The sequence below is a fragment of the Populus alba genome, chromosome 1 (genome assembly GCF_005239225.2).
Source record: "Populus alba chromosome 1, ASM523922v2, whole genome shotgun sequence".
NCBI lineage: Eukaryota > Viridiplantae > Streptophyta > Magnoliopsida > Malpighiales > Salicaceae > Populus > Populus alba.
Genome location: NC_133284.1, coordinates 11,815,206 through 11,835,519, shown reverse-complemented (window position 1 = coordinate 11,835,519; position 20,314 = coordinate 11,815,206). Strand labels below are relative to the sequence as shown.

General features: G+C 33.9%; 4 protein-coding genes across 4 annotated transcripts; 3 read left to right on the top strand and 1 right to left on the bottom strand.

The window, feature by feature from the left end:
* Positions 1-98: 98 nt before the first annotated feature.
* Positions 99-1,483, bottom strand: LOC118038630 (uncharacterized). Its single transcript, XM_035045045.2, has one exon. It carries the CDS (start codon positions 1,353-1,355, stop codon positions 396-398), a length of 960 nt encoding a protein of 319 aa, XP_034900936.1. The 5' UTR covers positions 1,356-1,483; the 3' UTR covers positions 99-395.
* A 4,557-nt stretch (positions 1,484-6,040) lies between these two features.
* LOC118038631 (probable serine/threonine-protein kinase PBL15) lies at positions 6,041-8,684 on the top strand. The gene is made up of 5 exons (XM_035045046.2): positions 6,041-6,601; positions 7,038-7,173; positions 7,418-7,554; positions 7,642-7,765; positions 8,032-8,684. Exons 1-5 carry the CDS (start codon positions 6,179-6,181, stop codon positions 8,478-8,480), a joined length of 1,269 nt encoding a protein of 422 aa, XP_034900937.1. The 5' UTR covers positions 6,041-6,178; the 3' UTR covers positions 8,481-8,684.
* A 5,375-nt stretch (positions 8,685-14,059) lies between these two features.
* LOC118038684 (receptor-like protein 54) lies at positions 14,060-17,547 on the top strand. The gene is made up of 2 exons (XM_035045107.2): positions 14,060-15,316; positions 15,389-17,547. Exons 1-2 carry the CDS (start codon positions 14,125-14,127, stop codon positions 17,362-17,364), a joined length of 3,168 nt encoding a protein of 1,055 aa, XP_034900998.1. The 5' UTR covers positions 14,060-14,124; the 3' UTR covers positions 17,365-17,547.
* Positions 17,548-18,460: 913 nt separating this feature from the next.
* On the top strand, positions 18,461-20,266 carry LOC118038633 (uncharacterized). The gene has a single exon (XM_035045048.2). It carries the CDS (start codon positions 18,584-18,586, stop codon positions 20,048-20,050), a length of 1,467 nt encoding a protein of 488 aa, XP_034900939.1. The 5' UTR covers positions 18,461-18,583; the 3' UTR covers positions 20,051-20,266.
* Positions 20,267-20,314: the final 48 nt, after the last annotated feature.

Here is a 20,314-nt window from a genome sequence, read left to right as displayed (position 1 = left end):
GTTATAGAGTTCACGTCCATGGACCTTCCAATCAAAGAACTATAGTCTTATAACTTTGCACTTCTGGTTCCCAAGAGAAAAAGTCTGCCCTACTAATGGAAAGAGGAATTTATTCATGATTTTATTAAGAAAAAGAACTTCAATTAACATATAAAAAAATAATCTCAACATGACATACATAGAGAACAACATATTCAAGGCATTGCCAGCCTATTATTGTGTACCATTGCTAGATGATTTTGTATAACTGTATCAACCTTTACAAGACAAAATTCAAGCCCAAACTATACTGGTATTAGGGTAAAAAGCCAATATGAAGGGAAAAAACATATACTACTATAATTCCATCACATGCATGGCAACATGAAACAAAACCAAAATCATTAAATCCAAAATCATTTAGCAATCTCATCGTCACTTAGCACATCATCAGTGCCATGAAAACTCATCCTCGCAGATGCCTGCTTGGCCCACTTCACAATCTTCTCTGCCTCTTTACTCATCTTCTCTTGCTCTTTCATTGCCTTCTTTAGTCTTTTCTGCTGCTCTTTCACTGAAAAGGTACTCAAATCAGACAAGTACTCATCAAGATTATTGCTTTCCCAGTCAAGACCCAAACTTTCCTTGCTCTGCTTCTTTTTAGGAGAACACCAAAAGCAGCCAACTTTTCTAGGAGGAGAAGGTGAATCCATGAATGAATTTGATGAATTGGAAGACCCAAATTTTGATTTTGATTTCATACTCATTTTCCTCTCCGATTTCTGTTTGGATGGTGAGAAAATCACATCTTCCACCCATGAGTTAGAATGATCAGACCCGTGTAAGGATTTCTTCTTTGAACCCCCTTTCCCATCTGGGTTTTCTTTCTTCGGAGAAAAAATCTCTTCTTCCATTGACGATTTTGAAGGAGAAGAAGAAACACAGCCACTTTTCATTTTCTTTTCTAAACCCGATTTCCATTGTTGGTTTTCTTTGTTGTCCAAAAAAACTTCATTTTGCCCCTTTGAAGATCCCATTTTCTCACCTGGTTTTTGCTCCTCACTTGAAAAGTTCTCTCCTTTTTCAGAATCAGAAAAGGACCCATCATCATCTTTTTTACCCTTCACTGAGATGTTGTTCATATCAGTGTTGGACCTTGAGAGAGATTTACTGGTAGTTGGGGTTTTAGATTTAGTGGGAGGGAAGGATTTGAGTTTTTGAAAACGGGTTTCTAAATCAGTAGGAAGGACCGAGTCGGTGAAACCAGAACAGTTGATTTTAGAAACTTGTTCAAGGACACAGAGTTCCTGTGTTTGAGATACAAGTTCGTCTACCGCCGAGTCATCTGTGTCTGATAGGAAGCCAAAATCTGCCATTTTCGAGAGAGAATTGTGAGATTGCACAGTTAACTCTTTGTGTATCTTTCTTTTGTGTGCTGCTTAGAGAGTAACAGGAGGGGCTGTCCTCCTTGTGATGACTCGGATTGTGGGAGCTTCTTCTAGTAACGGCTAGCTCATGCTATCGGCATTTTGTTCGAGTTTTTCAATCGTGGGGCCCGTTCTTTTTCTGGAGGGGCCCGTTCTTTTTCTGGAGCGAGTATTTGTGGGTTTATCGGTTGCTTTTCAAATAATTTTTTTGTTGAAAAAAAAATGTTAATAATATTTTTTTATTTTTTAAAATTTATTTTTAATATCAGCACATTAAAACGATCCAAAAAATACAAACTATATTTAATTTTAATAATAAAAAAAATTTAAAATTTTTTAAAAAAACAGGTTTAAACTGTACTGTGTGTGTGTATATATATATATGGGCGTGTAGATTGACGAGTGAATTATAAATTAGTTTCTTTAGTTTTGAGAAACAAATTAATTGTCTTAAAAAAATTATTTAGTTTTTTTTATCAATATTATTATGCTTAATGTAATATATTATAATACCAATTGTGCCATGGAAGAAGAAATATTATGATACCAAGACTTTTTATACCAATAAAAAAATCCAAATGGCTCGGATACTTTATTGAAAACTTTGCTTTGGAATTTTATTATCACAAATCATTTCCATTACCTTTTGGACTTTGAGTTCTTCTCTTTTCTATATATCAAGAGGATATCTTCATTGTCGAGAAGATCTCATGATGCAGCTGGGTTCACACACAGTGTTCTAAATAGGTACACGGGTTTTTTTAATCAGACCATGACAGATGTCTTATCAAATATTTTTATTTACTAATAAAACATATTTAGATTTAAAAGAAGACAAGCTCATGGAGTGATTTAAATTGGCGATTAGATTATACTTAATTTTTTTAAAAGTAATTCTACAATTAGTTATCTTTAAAAAGCATTTATTACCTTTTATACAATTAGATCTCTTGAAATTAGTAATTTTGTTGCTTTTTCTAGAATTGTTTTTTAGAATTGTAGTTTATTTTTGGATTTTAAATTATTTTTCTTTATATTTTATAACTTTGATTTTATTTTTCAGTCCAGATCATTTATTTCTATCTTATAAAAAACATTGTAAACTTCTTTTTAAACGTATTAATATTTCAATTTTTATATATATATTTTGTTATTATTTTGTTACATCTTCTCATCATCTCAATTCTCAAGACAGTCCTATTAATTAGTTGTGAAACTAAATGATGGAGGTTAACTCTTAAAAAAAACTAAATAATGAAAGAAAAAACTAAAAAGAAAAATCAATGTAAAAAACCATATAAAAAAATTAATTTGACTAATACGCGACCCGGGATATAAGGTTGGAATAACCTCACATAAAAAAAAGGACAGAAAATTATGAAGTTTAAAGCCCAATAATTTAATGTCGAAGAATAAAATTTAAAAAAAAAACCAAAGAGAAATCAATATAACATTTGAAACTTGCGACTCGGGTCATAATATCAAGATTATCCAATATAAGACAAACAAGAAAAGATCACGAAGTTAGAAAACAAAACAAATAACAATCAAAACAATACTGATCATATTTGATACAAAAATTAAATGAAAGAGAATAATGAAAGGCTAAATTGAAATATAAAATAAATCAAGAAAAAGGATTAAAAAAAATAGCAATCAAAAGAATGAAGACTAAATTCGATAAAAAATTAAATGAAAAAAAATATTGAGGGAGGGAATTGAAAAAAATATCAAGAAAATAATAATAAAAAATAGTGATAAAAAAAAATAAGGACCAAATTGGATACAAAAAATTAAATGAAATAAAATGTTGAGAAATGAAATAAAAAAAAAATCTAAACAAAGCATAAGAAAAACAAATAACAATAATAATAAAAAAAATAAAAACCAAATTGATACAAATACAAATTGAAAAGACATATTTAATTTTTTGAAGGGTTGGCATAAAATTTGAGCGAGGATAGAGAAAAGAAGAATAAAAGCCTACCAAAGCCTAATTGTTTCTCCGCCATACATACGCACCTGACCACTAGAAATAGGACAACGCGGCGGTCCCAACATCATTGTGTATGACAATATCTGATTGCTTGGAGATGCAGCACACACCATCCAAATTGCATAAGCGCCTCTTACTTGTTGGCGTGTGCATAACACACACCAACCTTTATTTTTTAAAATTATTTTTATATTTATGAAAAGATAAAATTACCCTTCATTTATAAGTAAAAAAACCACAATGAAAAAACAAAAAATACCCTAGACATCAATTTTTTTTTTCTTTTAAAATCAATTTCATTATTCAACCAAAGTTTTAAAAGATCAAAAAGCCCCTAAATCATATTTTTTATTTATTTTTATTTTAAGAGTATTTAAACCATTTAAGTGTGCATTTAAATATGAAAATGACTAATCTATCATCAAACAATATACTAATAACAAATTAATTCTATTAAAAAGATTATTTTACATTTAATAACTAGTTAAATAATTTAATTTTTTAAAAATAAAATAATTATTTTCTATTCTAATCTATAATAATATATACACTAAGGTGTTTTAGTATTTTTTTTTTAATTAATGCTATTAGTCTCATCAACTCATTTTCATAAAAACTCACTCTCAGCACACAATATAGAAGAATTCACGTTCTTGAATATTGACTCAAAAGCTCAATTTTTATTAAATTTATGTTTTAAAATGTTTTTTTTAAAAGATATTAAAATAATATTTTTTTTATTTTATAAAATTTATTAATCAACGTATCAAAATAATTTAATAAATAAATATATATATATATATATTATATATATATTATTTTTTTTTTGAATTTTTGCAACCCCCATTTGAGCAGTACCTTCCAAAACAATAGCTAAGAGCTCAAAAAATGGCCATGGCTCATCCCAACATCAGCTGCTTCTTTTTCTTGGTACTGATTTAAAATTTACAGAAAAAGATGGTTCTCGAATTAATGTAGGAGGCAAGGATGATCTCTCACTCTCAGCCATTTGTTATTCAAGCCTTCCTCTTATCACTCTCTTTTCTTTTTTATTTTCATGGCGGCACTAATAGAAATCCCTCTTTCTCTTCCGTTTCCTCTTTCTTTCTAGTAACTCCAAATCTCGTTTCAAGAATTCAAATAATTATGAATTTAAATCTATAGAATTTAGTTTCTTACCCTCAATCACCGGGATTTTTTATTTTTATTTATATCTACAAGTTTGTTCAAGAACTTACGGTGGATTGAGTAACAAATTTACAATAATGTTTAGATTTCAAGTCATGAAATTATTGAATATCTCTTGTTAGAGGGAAGCTTCAATATTTGATTGCAATCTTGGTTTCTCTATTAATCTTTGTTTCGAGTTTTATGAGAATTATAATAAAAATGTATGCTGATTAGTTAGTATCAATAAAATTGAATTTTTCTATATATAAAAAAAACAATCAGAGTGAGGAATTAATCTAAATTACGGACAACAGTTTATATATAAACAAATGTCAATGAGGTATATAACTCAACATGTAATAGTTGTCCCTTCCAAAAGCTTTCGAATTCGAACTTCTTTTTGAAGAAGAAGAAGAAGCTGATGTTGCAAATATCAATTATTAATGGAAAATGGGCCTATTTTCGTGTTCACATCAAGCACACAAATTTTGTTTATGTTTTATCGATCATAACGCCAGACAAGTTAGGAGGCACCAACACCCAGAGTCAGAGAATGCATGACACTGTTTTTGGAGAGCATCAAAGATGATCAGTAGGGTATGGAGCGTGGCAGAACGCATTTATCTGGTTGCTGTGGTGGAGCAGAAGGAGATAAGAAATGCAGACATCATCTCATACCTCAACTCCAACTGCTCCAATGAGATTAATCGTGCTTGAGAAACCAGATTGCATCACTCATCACTCTCAAACACTTCAGCTACTCATGCATATCCTGCCTGCTTTCTGTGTTTTGAAATACGCATATGCAAACATTCTGTTAGGTGGACAAGTGGTGAAGTTATCTCCTTTTTAATTATCCAAAACAACGTTTCCTTATCCAGTTTCTGGGGGCAGTTGGACTTTTGCACTTAAATTGACAATCCATACGTGAACTGCAAGTATTTTCATAACCACTGCTGTTTCCTTGCCAAAATTCAGAAAAGAAAGTGTGACGTTGCCCTCAAGATGTTTCAAATCATTTTGCATATAGGTAGACGCTAAGAAATGGGGTTTTCTTTCTCATAATTACTTGACATATAGCAATTGAAGCCAAGAGTACTCCATTTTAGGAGTGTTATCATTTTAGAGAACTTGTAACTGGGATGTTATTGCAGTGCTTGCCAGAGTTCTAAATTCTTAAATGCCCTGCAGGCTCGTATTTCGGCCTGCTGTAGCCATGAACCGACATCTTAATGGTGCTTCTATGAGCCCAAAGGGTAACCTCCATTGTTACTCCTCCCCTTGACATCTGGCTACTGTTGCAACAATTAATTGCAGCCAACCGCCATTAAGATAATAAAATACCGACACTTTTCTGCATGAGGACATTATAGTAGATGACAAAGCAAATTCAAAGAAAATATTAGTGTTAAGCGAGATAACACAGAATAAATAACCCGATTTAGTAGAGTGGTTAGAGCAGTTGAAGAAAGAATGCCCTCTCTATTATCTTTTTAATCAACTCTAGCTTTTAGATAATAAAACCGCAGTTTGTTTATATTACAAAGCGAACACACCCACCACTCCATACCACACAAAAACCTGCTGTACTACTATTTCACTAGCAATGAAGGAATCTTCACAGCCATGGAGACCATTCACAGCTAAATATTGCTGTTCAGTTGAAGACCAAACATTCTTTGGCAACTTCAGCAGATGCAGGACATCAAAATCAGACATTTCCAAGAACATCAATGCTCCGGCACCATCATTCAGAAGATTGTCATTCTCTGATCTTAGCCGTTCTTCGTCAACACGTATTAATGAGGATCTTGCACAAACTTTTGGGCCTGACTTGTTTGATTTTCAATTGAGTGAGTTACGTGCCATAACACAGAATTTTTCTAGCAATTTCTTGCTAGGAGAGGGTGGGTTTGGGACAGTGCATAAGGGTTATGTAGATGATAATTTGAGGCAAGGTTTGAAGGCTCAGGCTGTTGCTGTTAAGCTTCTTGACATTGAAGGCCTGCAAGGTCACCGTGAATGGCTGGTAAACACAATTGATTTTCTCCTTACTGTTTTATGAATAACACTATTATTTTCATTATTATATATATCATGACCAGTGGGAGATTATAATCCTTACAAATATTGACTTCCGGCTACATGCATGGTATTTTTAATTTAATTTTCTCAACTCTTTGCTTAGTGGGCCTTCACCTGTTCCTCGTGGAATTTGCTATTTGGATAGGATCATAGGAACAGGAATGCACAGAGCAGTACCAGACGACTTCAATTCTATGGTTGTTTGGGAAACATGATGAAAAGCAGTTTTTGCTGTGATGTTATATGCAAATTTATGATTCATTTCTTTTGAAGAAATAATATTTATTTATCTAGTCTTTATAAATCATGTTTAGTCTCTTTTGCACACAAGACTTGTCCAATAAAGTTTGATTGAACAGAGTTTTCTTTATTTATTGCAGGCGGAAGTAATATTTTTAGGGCAACTTAGACATCCAAATTTGGTTAAATTGATTGGTTATTGCTGCGAAGAAGAAGAACGACTTCTTGTCTATGAATTTATGCCTCGAGGCAGTTTAGAGAATCACTTATTTAAAAGTGAGTCGATCAATTTTATGCTGCATATTTATTTTTCGAGTCATGATTTACATCAACTTTATAATCTGTGTAATTCAATTTGACTATTTCATATGGAAAAAGTCTTCTGAAAAGGCTAGACCTTTGACCTGAGTCTACTCCAACGGTAAAAATGAAAGAAAAGGGGCCTTGTACAGAGAAACATTCAGGAAGACGATGAGGAGGGTTATTTACTTGGTTTTGTTTCTTTCATTGACCATCACAGGGATTTCAGTGTCCTTGCCATGGAGCACGAGGTTAAAGATTGCAATAGGAGCAGCCAAGGGGCTAGCCTTCTTGCATGGCGCTGAGAAGCCTGTCATATACCGTGACTTCAAAACTTCCAATGTGTTGCTAGATTCTGTGCGTAAACATCTCCTTCTTTTCTCATTCAGATTGGTAGAGAAACATACTTGACATGTCAGGTTTTCTACTTGATTCTGCTGTCAGGATTTTACGGTTAAATTATCAGATTTTGGACTCGCAAAGATGGGACCTGAAGGATCAGACACGCATGTTACCACCAGAGTGATGGGGACCTATGGATATGCTGCCCCGGAATATGTCTCAACAGGTATTTTCCTGCCTCAAAGTTTTCTCTTGGGCCCATAAGAGACAGGTTATGTGATGTGTATCCAGACAAAACATTACAACTCTGTCAGTAGCTCTAGAGCAGGCTAAAGACTACAGGGCTCAAAGCCCGATTCGAGAATCTGAATTGCATTAGCCATCATGGATAGATTTGCATTAATAAAATATACCAAGAATGTGTAATATGACATGTAGCAATTCATGTGAAATCTGACCATTGATAATGGCTTCTGTGAGAATGTATTGCAGGACACTTGACAACAAAAAGTGATGTTTTTAGCTTTGGGGTGGTCCTACTAGAGCTGCTTACAGGGAGGAGAGCAACGGATAAATCAAGACCAAAGAGGGAGCAAAACATCATCGACTGGGCAAAACCTTACCTGACAAGCAGTCGCCGGCTGCGCTGTATTATAGATCCAAGACTTGCAGGGCAGTATTCCGTCAAGGGAGCAAAGCAGATGGCACTGCTAGCACGACAATGCGTGAGTTTAAACCCCAAAGACAGGCCCAAAATGCCATCCATTGTCGAGACTCTTGAAGCCCTACAGCATTACAAGGACATGGCTGTGGCTTGTGGGCAATCGCAAGCATCGACAAAATCTGCTACGAGAAATGGAGTTTCCTCTGGAGGAAGGTTGGAAGGCAGAGGCGCAAGTTTTAGGAAATCAGCTCCAGTTACATCAAGCAAGAAAACATAACTAGTAATTATATAGAAGGTTAAGTGTAAATCATTAGTACGTGTGTGTATGTTGATGGGACACGTGTGAAAGTTAAGGCATACGCCTGTGTAGATATTGAATATGCAAATGGTCATGTCCATGGCCAAAATACATTACTACCTAAAGTAAAATCTGATATTTATCATAGAACATGAATATCTAATTAGTATCATTTTTGAGATATTTCTTTGTCTTTCCCGCTTTTCTTTTCTCGGCCCATGTAGTTTTAATATTTCATCATAAAATGTTTATAAATTAGATTGATATATCTAAATTTTAAAAATATCCAAACAAGTTAGATAAATTTATCAATAAAAACATGTATATTTTTTAATCCAATCATTAAATCAAATTAAAATGTTACAAGCATCTTAGATAGAATCGATTCTATAAAAAAATTTAGTTGTTAGTATACACTTAGACTGTTTAGAATTTTTTTTATAGTTATTTTCGTATTTTTTTTTTCAAAATAGATATGATAATTTTATTTAATTCATATTCTATTAGTTAATTTACTATTTAAAGAGTTATGTATAGTATTTGCATTAAACTCAATGATATTCAGAATTTTCCCTATAGTTTACTTGTAATTCCAAGGTTTGTGAGTTTTTTTTTGGACACCATGTCACCAAATCGAGGAACAACTCATTGGGAAGAAAAAAAAATGAATATTTTCCTCACCGTAAGCTTTGAGGACGGCTACTTGCTTTCCATTCTCTGTGCCAAAGCATTTGGCAATAAAAAATGATATTTTTGGGATGATATTCTTGTCTATCGGGTTGACTTTTCCGGGTAAACGGTAATAAAATAAAATAAAATAAATAAAGAAAGAAGATCTTTCTATTCCACCAAACGGTTCTCTACCACACATTGGGAGTATCTTATAGTAGGAAAAAACAAGGTACATTCTTTTCATCCCATTTCATGCTCCGAGCGTGTTTAGCACTCCATCTCAAAATTACTTTTAAAAAATTTAATTTTTTTAATTATTTTTTTTAATATTTTCAAGTTATTTTAATATATTAATCTAAAAAATAATTTTTAAAAAATAAAAAAATATTATTAACATATTTTTCTAAATAAAAAATATTTTAAAAAATAATTATAATCACATTTCCAAACAAATACAAAATATGATAATTTTAAACCTTACGTTACGAAAGACAGTCTTGTTCAAAGTCAAGTGATAGGTTCATATAACACTTAAGGGTCTAGCTCAGTGGTCAACTGCAAGGCTTGCCTTGCGACTGTCCCGAGTTCGATCCTTAAGAGTACCAGCCTGTCACCCCCGCGGTGCCTTACCTGCCTACTGGGCTTGCAGGATGTTCAGTGAGCCTGGGGAATAGTCGTGGTGCGCGTAAGTTGACCCGGACACACCGGGTTACCAAAAAAAAAAAAAAAGTGATAGGTTCATATATATCACACATTAATTACTTAATTTCTTGTCCTGTTTGGTCTCGTTAAAATTGACCCCTAATTCACCTCACTATTTTTCTACAAGGGAAGAATTCCAAGTTAATTTGTAATACAGTAAAAAACTGATATTATGAATTTATTTTATTGTACCATTTGTTTTAATTAAAAAAATATAGAGATTTTATTTATGTTTAATAAATTTTTTATTTTAAAAATATAAAGATGTTTTGTTTATAAATTAGATCAACATATCTAAATTTTGAAAGATATCCAAATAAGGTAGATTAGCTTACTGATATAAATATGTATATTTTTTAATTCAACCATTATATAAAGTTAAAATTTTACAAACATTTTATCTAGACTTAATTCTGTAGAAATATTAGTTGGATAATTTCCACTAAAATTGTTTTCATGTTCAAATTAGGTTTGAAAGTTGTTGTTTGAGATTTTTTATTTTTTATTTTTTATTTTTAGACTCTTTTACCAATTAGATTTGAAAAATTTATTTAACTCATATTATGGTCAATTTAGTTTTCTATTTAAAGAGTGTATAGTATTTGCATTAGACTTATAGATATTCAAAAACTATTAAATCATGATTTTTCCTACAGTTTAGTTGTAATTTCAAGGTTTGTGAATTTGTTTTTTTGTACACCATGTCACCAAATCGAGGAACATTGGTTTTGGGGTATTTTAATCTTGGATATTATATTTATATATATATAAAATTTCTAAACATTTAAATTACTTAATTACCTCTAATTTAAAAAAAATAAAAATAAAACTGTTAGCTAAGGGCTTTTTTTTTTTTTTTTTTTTTTGTAGAGATAAAAACTATCTTCGCCCATGCACTGAAGGAGAGATGAACCATTAATCAAAGGGTATTTGAGCTTTTTCAAATAGATTTTATGGTGAATCTTAGATGCATGGCAGTTAATTTGATCTTTTTTATCATAAAGTATTAATTTTTTTTTATCCAATAAAGCTGTTAAAGCATGATAACCACATCTCAGTACGTTGAAAGTGTCAATTTTTTTAGGTGGCATATAAAACACTTTCCAATGACCAAATAAACCCTTTCGTTATGTCATTGGATGCGTCGCTATGTTCTTTTCCACTAAGAGCGGCGCATATGATCTTATGTATGATGGTTTGTTACTGATTGATATTTCTTTTTCTTTTTCTTTTTCTTTTATTTTTTTCTCTCTCCTTCGCAAAAAATACAAGTTTGTTTTTTTTTAGTTTGCTTTTTCAATTTCAGTCCTTATTATTTTGATTTTGATCATTTTATAGAAGTTTATTTGTTTTCAATTTTAATTTGGCATATTTTATTTTTCCCATTTGTTATTTATTGTTTTGATTTCTGAATTTTTTCCTTGACCTACTTGTGAACTGTTTTTTTCAATTTAGTCTTCAATTCTAATTTTTTTATATAACATTTTTTAATTTGATCATTCTTCTTTTAATTTTAATTTTTTTTTGTTTTCCCTTTATCAACATCCCGTGGTTTTTAGTTTTGTCCTTTAGTTCAAGTTTGTTTATTTGTCTTTTATTTTGACCCTCATACTTTTATTTTGTTTTTTATAGTGTTAATATTTTTTATTTTCAATTTAATCCTCCGATCAAAGAATTGTTCGTGTCTTCTATTTTTTTTTTATTTCCACCCTTAATCTTTTAATTGCTATATTTTATTTTAAATCCTTTTATGTAATTGGTTTTTTCCTTGATTTTATCATTCAACATTTAATTTGTTGAGAATTTGACTTCTTGGTTTTCTCATGGATGGTGCTTTCGATGTTATGATCGGTGTCACGAGTTTTTAAAGTTATTTATAGCATAGTTTTCAAACCCAACCCGATAGTTAATCTAGGGCAAGACACTAGTTAAGTGGATTGACTCAAGTCAAGTTGTTTGACCCGGGTCAACCCTTTTTTTATAAACATATAAAAATGATATTATTTGAAAAAAGAAAAAAGAAAAAAAAAGATCAAATGATTTTTAATAGGTTTGTCCAAGGCTAATTAGGTTCTAAGTTAACCCTATTTTTTGATCATATCAGACCAGGTCAATAATCTTTTTATTTTTGTTGGAACCTGACCTAGTCTAGATCCCGAATCACCTCAGTCACAAGTCAAACTACCAGGTCGGGTTGGGTTTAAATAGGCCATTTATCAAGTTATCCCAATCTTCTTATCAAGGCTATAGGTTTTAAGGGTTAACCTAAGTTTATTCATCTTTTATTACCAAACTTACATGGTTATCACGCAACCTCAAGTTTGTTCAAATTGAGGGTTTTTTCTATTTTTTTATTCAATTACATGTCTCACATGAATTTTATCTAAGTTATCATTGTCATATTTTTTAATTAAAAATTGTTTATTATCGTTGCCGATTCTTTTATCATGTCATTAAAATAAAACTAGCCTTTTCAACCCGTTCAAGGTTATAATATGGTGCTTATTCTTTTTATTTTTTTGTCCTTTTGTTAATTTTTTTGTGTTCTAGGTTTTCTCATGAGCCCAACTTTTTATTCTTTCTTTAAGATACACTTGCGATATTTAAATATTTTACACAGATATTAGTTCGGACCCATGAAGCAGCACAATCCCCTATTTAGTTTCTTCTAAACGCAGAAGATAATTGACTATGCAAATATTTAACACCCTATTTATTTTTTCTTTTGAATTTATGCAATTTTTTTTTAATCTTAGAGGTTATTTTTCTCATCAAGACAAATTTTTTTTTTTTAAATACATTATATAATACACTTTATTTATATCAAATATAAATGAAAAAATTATAAATATAAATTACAACAATCTTTTTTAAACATTATAACATTTTAAAAAATAAATATTATTTTAAAAATAATTAAACTAAACAATTTAAAAAAATGAGAGAGGAGCAGATGGGTTTGGCAAGTTAGGCCCTCGTGCCTAGCCAACTACCCAAGCTCAAGAATGCTTGGGTCTGGAAATCTAGTCCAACTTGCTTGAGCTTATATATATATATATATATATATATATATATAACAAAGAATGGATGACATGTTAATTGTCTCTTTTTAAAGCAAATAACATGCTGTTTGACGTGATAATGATCGTCATCTTGCTTCCTAGTTTTTGAACACTTGAAGTGGCTAAAAAATTGTCAGAAAATTGGATTGGGACTTTTGAAATAAAAAAAAAGCATTTTAATCATTTTTCAATTAAAAAAATAAAAATTATTATAGAAACCTTAATGAATCCATTTATGGCCTTAAAATAAAAAAAAGTTAAAAATTACAAAAATAACCTGAAATCACAAACTTCCCGATAATTGATATATTTTTTGGCAAGATGAAGGTCATAAAATACACCATCATTGAACTCCTCACGTTGAATGGAACCCTTTGCACTTATTTATTTTGATTGTCGAAATCATAACAAACAACAACTTTCTCTCTATATATAATTTCTTGGTGAATTTCTCTAACCCATCCTAAACTCACATGCTAAAAAATAAAAATAATAAAAATTAACATTTAGGCTAAATAAAAAATTGTTGTAAATTTAGGATTGACGATGTATTTTTTTTTTATTTTATATTTTTATCTTTTATCTTTTAATTTGGTAATTCTAGCATAATTTTAAATTTAATCTCATTTGATTAGGGCATGAAAGGATTTAATAATAAAGAAAAGGAAAGTTGAAGTTTTTATTTTTAAAAGGGAAGATGCCATTCTAAACAGTGAAGTAGCCGGGAAACCTAGTTCTTGATAATGATTTTAAAAGTATAATTAAACAAAATTATAAAGTGCCATTATAAAATTCTGATTGGTAAATAAATAACAGAATGATGCACATATCTTCAAAAGCCTAACATGCGCCTCTGGGACAACGAAAAAGATTTGCCAATTAATTCATAAGAACAAAGCCTATTATAAATACCGGGGAATAAAAAAAGAAAGAACAGGAAGAAATGATGCTTTGTATATCGTTTCCATTTGAGAGGCTCACGCTCTCAGGCGATGGTCTCCAATATTTTTCCTAGTCAACTAGCGGTACAAGACGTCCCTTGTCAAGGTAGAGGAGAAGGACTTCTGCAGCAACAAGGAAGAATCCCCTCTTTATTTTCCTCTCATTGTTTCTCGTAAATATTTTGTAATATAACTGTGTTATCCTTACCTTCCATGTGTTCATTCCCTTTCTAACACTGATTTCAAATGGGCAATTCGTTTATGCACACCTACTTATATTGCCTGCTAAAACTCATTGTTGGAATTTGCTTCCTTTCTTCCACTGTTTCTAGCCAATGTCTTGAGCACCAGATGTCAGTACTTCTACAAATCAAACAAGAACTGTCAATTGATCCTCAGTTTGTAACTGACTCGAAGCTTCTGTCTTGGACACCAACAAAAAACTGCTGCTTGTGGGATGGTGTGACTTGTGACCTTCAAACTGGTTATGTTGTCGGTCTAGACCTCAGCAATAGCTCCATTACTAGTGGAATCAACGGCTCTACCAGTATCTTTAGTCTTCATCACCTCCAGTATCTCAGCATAGCTGGAAATGAATTGTATTCCTCTCCCTTTCCATCAGGATTTAGTAGACTTTCGAGCTTGACTCATCTCAACCTTTCATGGTCAGGCTTTTTTGGCCAAGTTCCAGCTGAAATTTCATTTCTTAGAAAGTTGGTATCTCTTGATCTTTCTTCTTATCCGTTTGGATTAGAGGAACCTGTAACACTCCAAAATCCAGATATTGAAACACTTGTCGAAAACCTTACTAGGCTGAGGGTGCTCCACCTTGATGGAATAGACCTGTCCATGGCTGAGAGTAGGTTGTGGGCTGTCCTGTCAACAAAACTTCCTAACCTTCGTGTCTTGGGTTTGTCAAATTGTAATCTTGCTGGGGTATTGCACCCTTCTCTTTTACAACTTGAGCAACTTACTGATCTCCAGCTAAGTGGAAACAACTTTTCATCAAGAGTACCTGACTTCTTAGCCGAGTTTTCTTCTTTGAAATCTTTGCATCTAAGCTATTGTGGGTTGTATGGAATTTTTCCAAATAGTCTGTTCTTGATGCGCACTCTGCGTTCTCTTGATGTGTCCTACAACTCTAATCTCACTGGAACTTTGCCAGCAGAGTTCCCTTCAGGCAGCAGACTTGAAGTTATTAACCTCTCAGGAACAATGTTTACGGGGAATTTACCACATTCGATAGTTAATCTTGTCTTCCTACAAGATTTAGAAATTTCTCAATGCAGTTTTTCCGGATCAATTCCTTCCTCATTTGAAAATCTCACCGAGCTTCGTTATCTTGATTTTGGAAGAAATAATTTCAGTGGTCCAGTTCCATCTCTGGCTTTATCAGAAAAGATCACTGGATTGATATTTTCCCACAATCATTTCTCAGGTACCATTCTTCTTGTCTTTGGTAGAGTTTAACAAAATAAAAATCTCTATATTCATAGCAGCTATTTTACAGGATTTATTCCTTTGTCTTATGCGAATGGGCTGAACTATCTTGAAGTTCTCGACCTGAGGAACAACTCATTGAAGGGAATGATCCCTCCAGCTCTTTTCACGAAACCCTTGTTGAGGAGGCTAGATCTTAGCCAGAACCAGCTTAATGGACAGCTAAAAGAATTTCAGAATGCTTCATCTTCCCTATTAAGGGAGATGCACCTGAGTGAAAATGAATTGCAGGGTCCAATACCAGTGTCAATCTTCAAAATAAGAGGGCTTAATGTCCTGGGGCTTTCTTCCAACCAGTTCAATGGCACCATAAACTTTGAGATGATCAAAGATACTAACGAGCTTACCACACTCGATCTCTCTGGCAATAACTTCTCCTTTGAGGTTAGTGGTGTCAATTCAACCTTGTTTTCTCATATTGGAAAGCTCGCTTTGGGTTCCTGTAATTTAAAAGAAATTCCAGGTTTTCTGACAAACCTGATGAACTTGTTTCATTTGGACCTTTCTAATAACAAAATCAAGGGTGAAATACCTAAATGGATTTGGAAAGTAGGCAACGGGAATCTTGTATATCTAAACCTATCTAACAATATGTTATCTGGTTTTGAAAAACCAATTCCAAATCTTTCTCCTGGTTACTTGGCTGTTCTCGACCTTCATTCCAATTTGCTGCAGGGGCCCTTCTTGATGCCATCACCTTTCATCATCCACTTAGATTACTCACACAACCAGTTTTCATCCTCCTTACCATCCAGGATTTTCGAAAACCTGCCCTATGCTAGTTTCGTATCCCTATCAAGTAATCACTTCAATGGAGAAATTCCGTTTTCAATGTGCGAGACGTGGAACTTATTTGTCCTAGATCTGTCTAAAAATCACTTCAACGGCTCCATTCCAGAGTGCCTGGGTAATTCCAATAGTTTCTTGAAGGTGTTAAATCTGCGAAACAATGAACTACATGGAATCCTGCCAAAAAGGTTCGCAGAGAATTGCACTTTGAGAACTCTCGATGTCAATCAAAATCACTTAGAAGGGCCTCTGCCAAGATCACTGGCCAACTGTGGAGATCTGGAAGTTTTAGACGTTGGCAACAATTTCTTGAATGGTTCTTTCCCATTCTGGCTGGAAACTTTGCCCCTGCTACGAGTCCTTATCTTGCGGTCCAATTTCTTCGGCGGTTCAATCATTTATTCTCCAAGTAAAACTTCATTCCCTCTGCTACAAATAATTGATCTAGCTTCCAATAAATTCCGGGGCAATTTGTCGTCTGAATGGTTCAAGAGTTGGAAGGGGATGATGAAGCAGGAAAAGAAATCACAGTCTAGCCAAGTTCTCAGATATAGTTATTTGGTGCTAACTCCGTTCTATTACAAAGACTCTGTGACATTGGTAAACAAAGGGTTGAACATGGAGTTGGAGAAGATCTTGACAATCTTCACCTCTATTGATTTATCCAACAATCTGTTCGAGGGTGAGATTCCTGAAAAAATAGGAGATCTTGATTTACTCTATGTACTCAACTTGTCAAATAACCATCTCACAGGCCAGATTCCTTCTTCATTTGGAAAACTCAAGGAGCTTGGTTCTTTGGACCTGTCAGAAAACAGACTTTCAGGTACGATTCCTCAACAACTCACCACATTAACCTTTCTCTCAGTTTTAAGACTCTCACAGAATCTCCTCGTGGGAGAGATACCGCAAGGCAATCAGTTTGGTACGTTCACATCAGCTGCTTTTGAAGGGAATATTGGATTGTGTGGCCCTCCATTAACCAAGACCTGCCCTCATGCATTGCCTCCAATGGAGCCGAATGCCGACCATGGAAATAGCACTTGGGGTGTTGATTGGAACTACTATTGGATTGGATTTGGCTGTGGAGGTGGAATGGGCCTAAATATTGGGTTTGTGGCAGGAACTGTTGCCATCAATATCTTTATGAAGGGAAGGGGAAGAGGAGGAGGAAGAAGAAGAAGATTTCATCAGTAGTTTTAATGGTCCAAGAACTGTAGTCTGCAGATATGCTATTGCAATGAAGCGAATGCCAAGCCAAAATGTAGCAAACTTTACGCTTCAATGAATGATAAAGGGTAGACTTTCGATTTTATTATTTGTTCCAATCCATTACAGCAACATACTACTCCTTTTCAGACATCATACTAAACATTTCGAGTGGACCGGACAGATAAAATCTCAATGAACTTGAGCCACTTTAAGTTTTAATGATACTGGGATGCAGACCTAAAAAATCTCAATATCACGCTCGTTATTTTCAGTGGATTAAAGTTGGGCTGAAGGCTTAGAGCTTTGGGAAGCATAAACCGCTGCTTCAAATCTAAGCCCTAATATTCCAACCATATTTATGAGCACCATTTTCGGTGAAGAAAGCAGAGGTTGCAGTCAAGGTGCTTAGAGTCCAAGCAAAGATCACTTGCAAGTGCCTTAAATTGATGAATCTAGCATTAAGATAATGAAAAGAGGTCTCATAGTCCAAAAAGCATAGCATTTAAAAGGACTTCGTGCATCGCAAATCACCCGAAATCCGCCTTGAAGAAATTGTGACTAACTAGCTTGCTTTGTTCAAAATCAAGATGAGAACGCGTCTACTTTAAACTAACCAAAATGGTTGACTTTGCATGAGAATTAGATCCGGTCTTCTGCTGATGGCCTAACACAGGTAAAGTTGACTTGTCTACTGGCTAAAGAAAAAGGGTAAAGCTTCAATAAAAAGAAGAAAAATATAGAATGATATATTGAGATAGTATTATCCCTTTTCAAGGCGAGCTCAAGTTCTAGCTCTCTGCTTAACAGATATGAAACTGAAGTGAAAGTGACGGTGAGGACATTTACACAGTAAATCTTGACAATAACATGTTAAGAATGGTAGAAGATACAAGCTAGCCAAGGGAGTGGAGGATGCTTCAACATTACTAAACGTAGCACATGGAGTAAATTCGTCCAGGCCCTGCAAATATTATATGAACTGCCAATAAAAAAAAGTATATATTATGGCCACAAGAAGAATCCTCTTTCTCTTGGAGGAGGCGTGAGAACTGCACTAGCTAATAAAGAAGAGAAGAAAAGAAAACAACATGCACTTGCTTAAGAGCGAGACCACATCGATCACCACAAGACTTTCCTTCACTTTTCAGCATAAATATTTAGAATTCATTAATCTTTGCAAATTTTAGTAAGTCCCATCCAAAAAATGGCCTTCAACAACAAGCCCAAGAAACCTTATACCATCCCTTCTCAATCTAAATCCAATCTATGCACCACACTTTTCTTCATTGTTCTCTTCACTATCCCAGCCCTTTTCCTCCTCCGTGCCCCAACTACCTCCATTTGCACCACCTTAATAGCCAACCAGGCCAGGCCTTGGTCAGGTGATCTACGCAATGCAGAATTTGCATGGAACCGCCTTGCCTTCATTGAGAATAAACCGCCTCCAGTCAACCTCAAGATTGCTGTTTTCTCTCGCAAATGGCCTGTTGGCGCAACCCCTGGAGGCATGGAACGCCATGCCTACACTCTACACACTGCCCTAGCTCACCGCGGCCACCAAGTGCATATCTTCACCTCTCCTGTAGATGAAAATAGCCCGTCCGTTTCTCATGCTAGTGTAATATCTTATCCACAAATTCATTTTCATGAAGGGGAACCGGGCAAGTGGATACATAACAAAGCATGGAAGCAATTTGAAGAGGAGAATCAGCGTGCAAAACCATTTGATGTGGTTCACTCGGAAAGCGTGGCTTTGCCTCATTGGTTAGCTCGCAGTGTTCCAAATCTTGCAGTTTCTTGGCATGGTATAGCTCTTGAAGGCTTACAATCAAGTATTTACCAGGACTTGACACGAAAACCAAACGAGGCCATCTCTCCTGATTTAAATAAGAGTCTCTACGGTTTTGTCCCTAAAGTGCTTGATGAGATAAGGTTTTTCAAGAACTATGAACATCATGTTGCTATTAGTGATAGTTGTGGTGAGATGCTTAGGGATGTGTACCAGATTCCTAGAAGAAGAGTTCATGTAATTGTCAACGGTGTAGATGAAGATGATTTTGGAGAAGACGTGAGATCAGGCCACGAGTTTAGGTCTAGAATTGGCGTCCCAATTAATGCTAGTTTAGTACTTGGTGTGGCTGGAAGATTAGTGAAAGATAAAGGGCATCCAATTCTTTATGAAGCATTTTCCGAGTTCATGACAGAACATCCTGATGTTTATTTAATTGTGGCAGGGTCAGGTCCATGGGAGCAACGATACAAAGAATTAGGACCTAGAGTCTTGGTTTTGGGATCTATGAGTCCATCTGAATTGCGGGCATTCTATAACTCCATTGATATCTTTGTGAACCCAACACTTAGACCTCAAGGCCTTGATCTTACACTCATGGAGGCAATGATGAGTGGGAAGCCAGTTATGGCATCAAGATTTCCCAGCATTAAGGGCACCATTGTTGTTGATGATGAGTTTGGTTTCATGTTTTCTCCAAACGTGGAATCATTATTGGAGACCTTGGAAGCTGTGGCGATGGAAGGATCAAGAAGACTAGCTCGAAGAGGGAAGGCATGCCGGCAATACGCTGCTTCGATGTTCACTGCCCGTAAGATGGCACTGGCATATGAGAGGTTATTTCTCTGTATCAAAAATGAAACCTTTTGCACCTATGATTAGTTAGATTATAGTTTTATTTATTCTTTTGGTTTTACATTTTTATTTTATTTTTCATTCTATTGTTACAGGAGAAAGTATTATTTTTTATTTTTATTTTTATAACAAGCAGTGTGTTGTGCATTTAACACACTGCTTGAGTTGATTATCCTTCTTCATGTAGTTTCAGATTCAATAAACCTTCTAATGAAAGGAAACAATCAAACTGTGAGGCGATCATCTTCATGATCTTGTGGAACACCAATGTTAAATTTGATTCACTTGGTT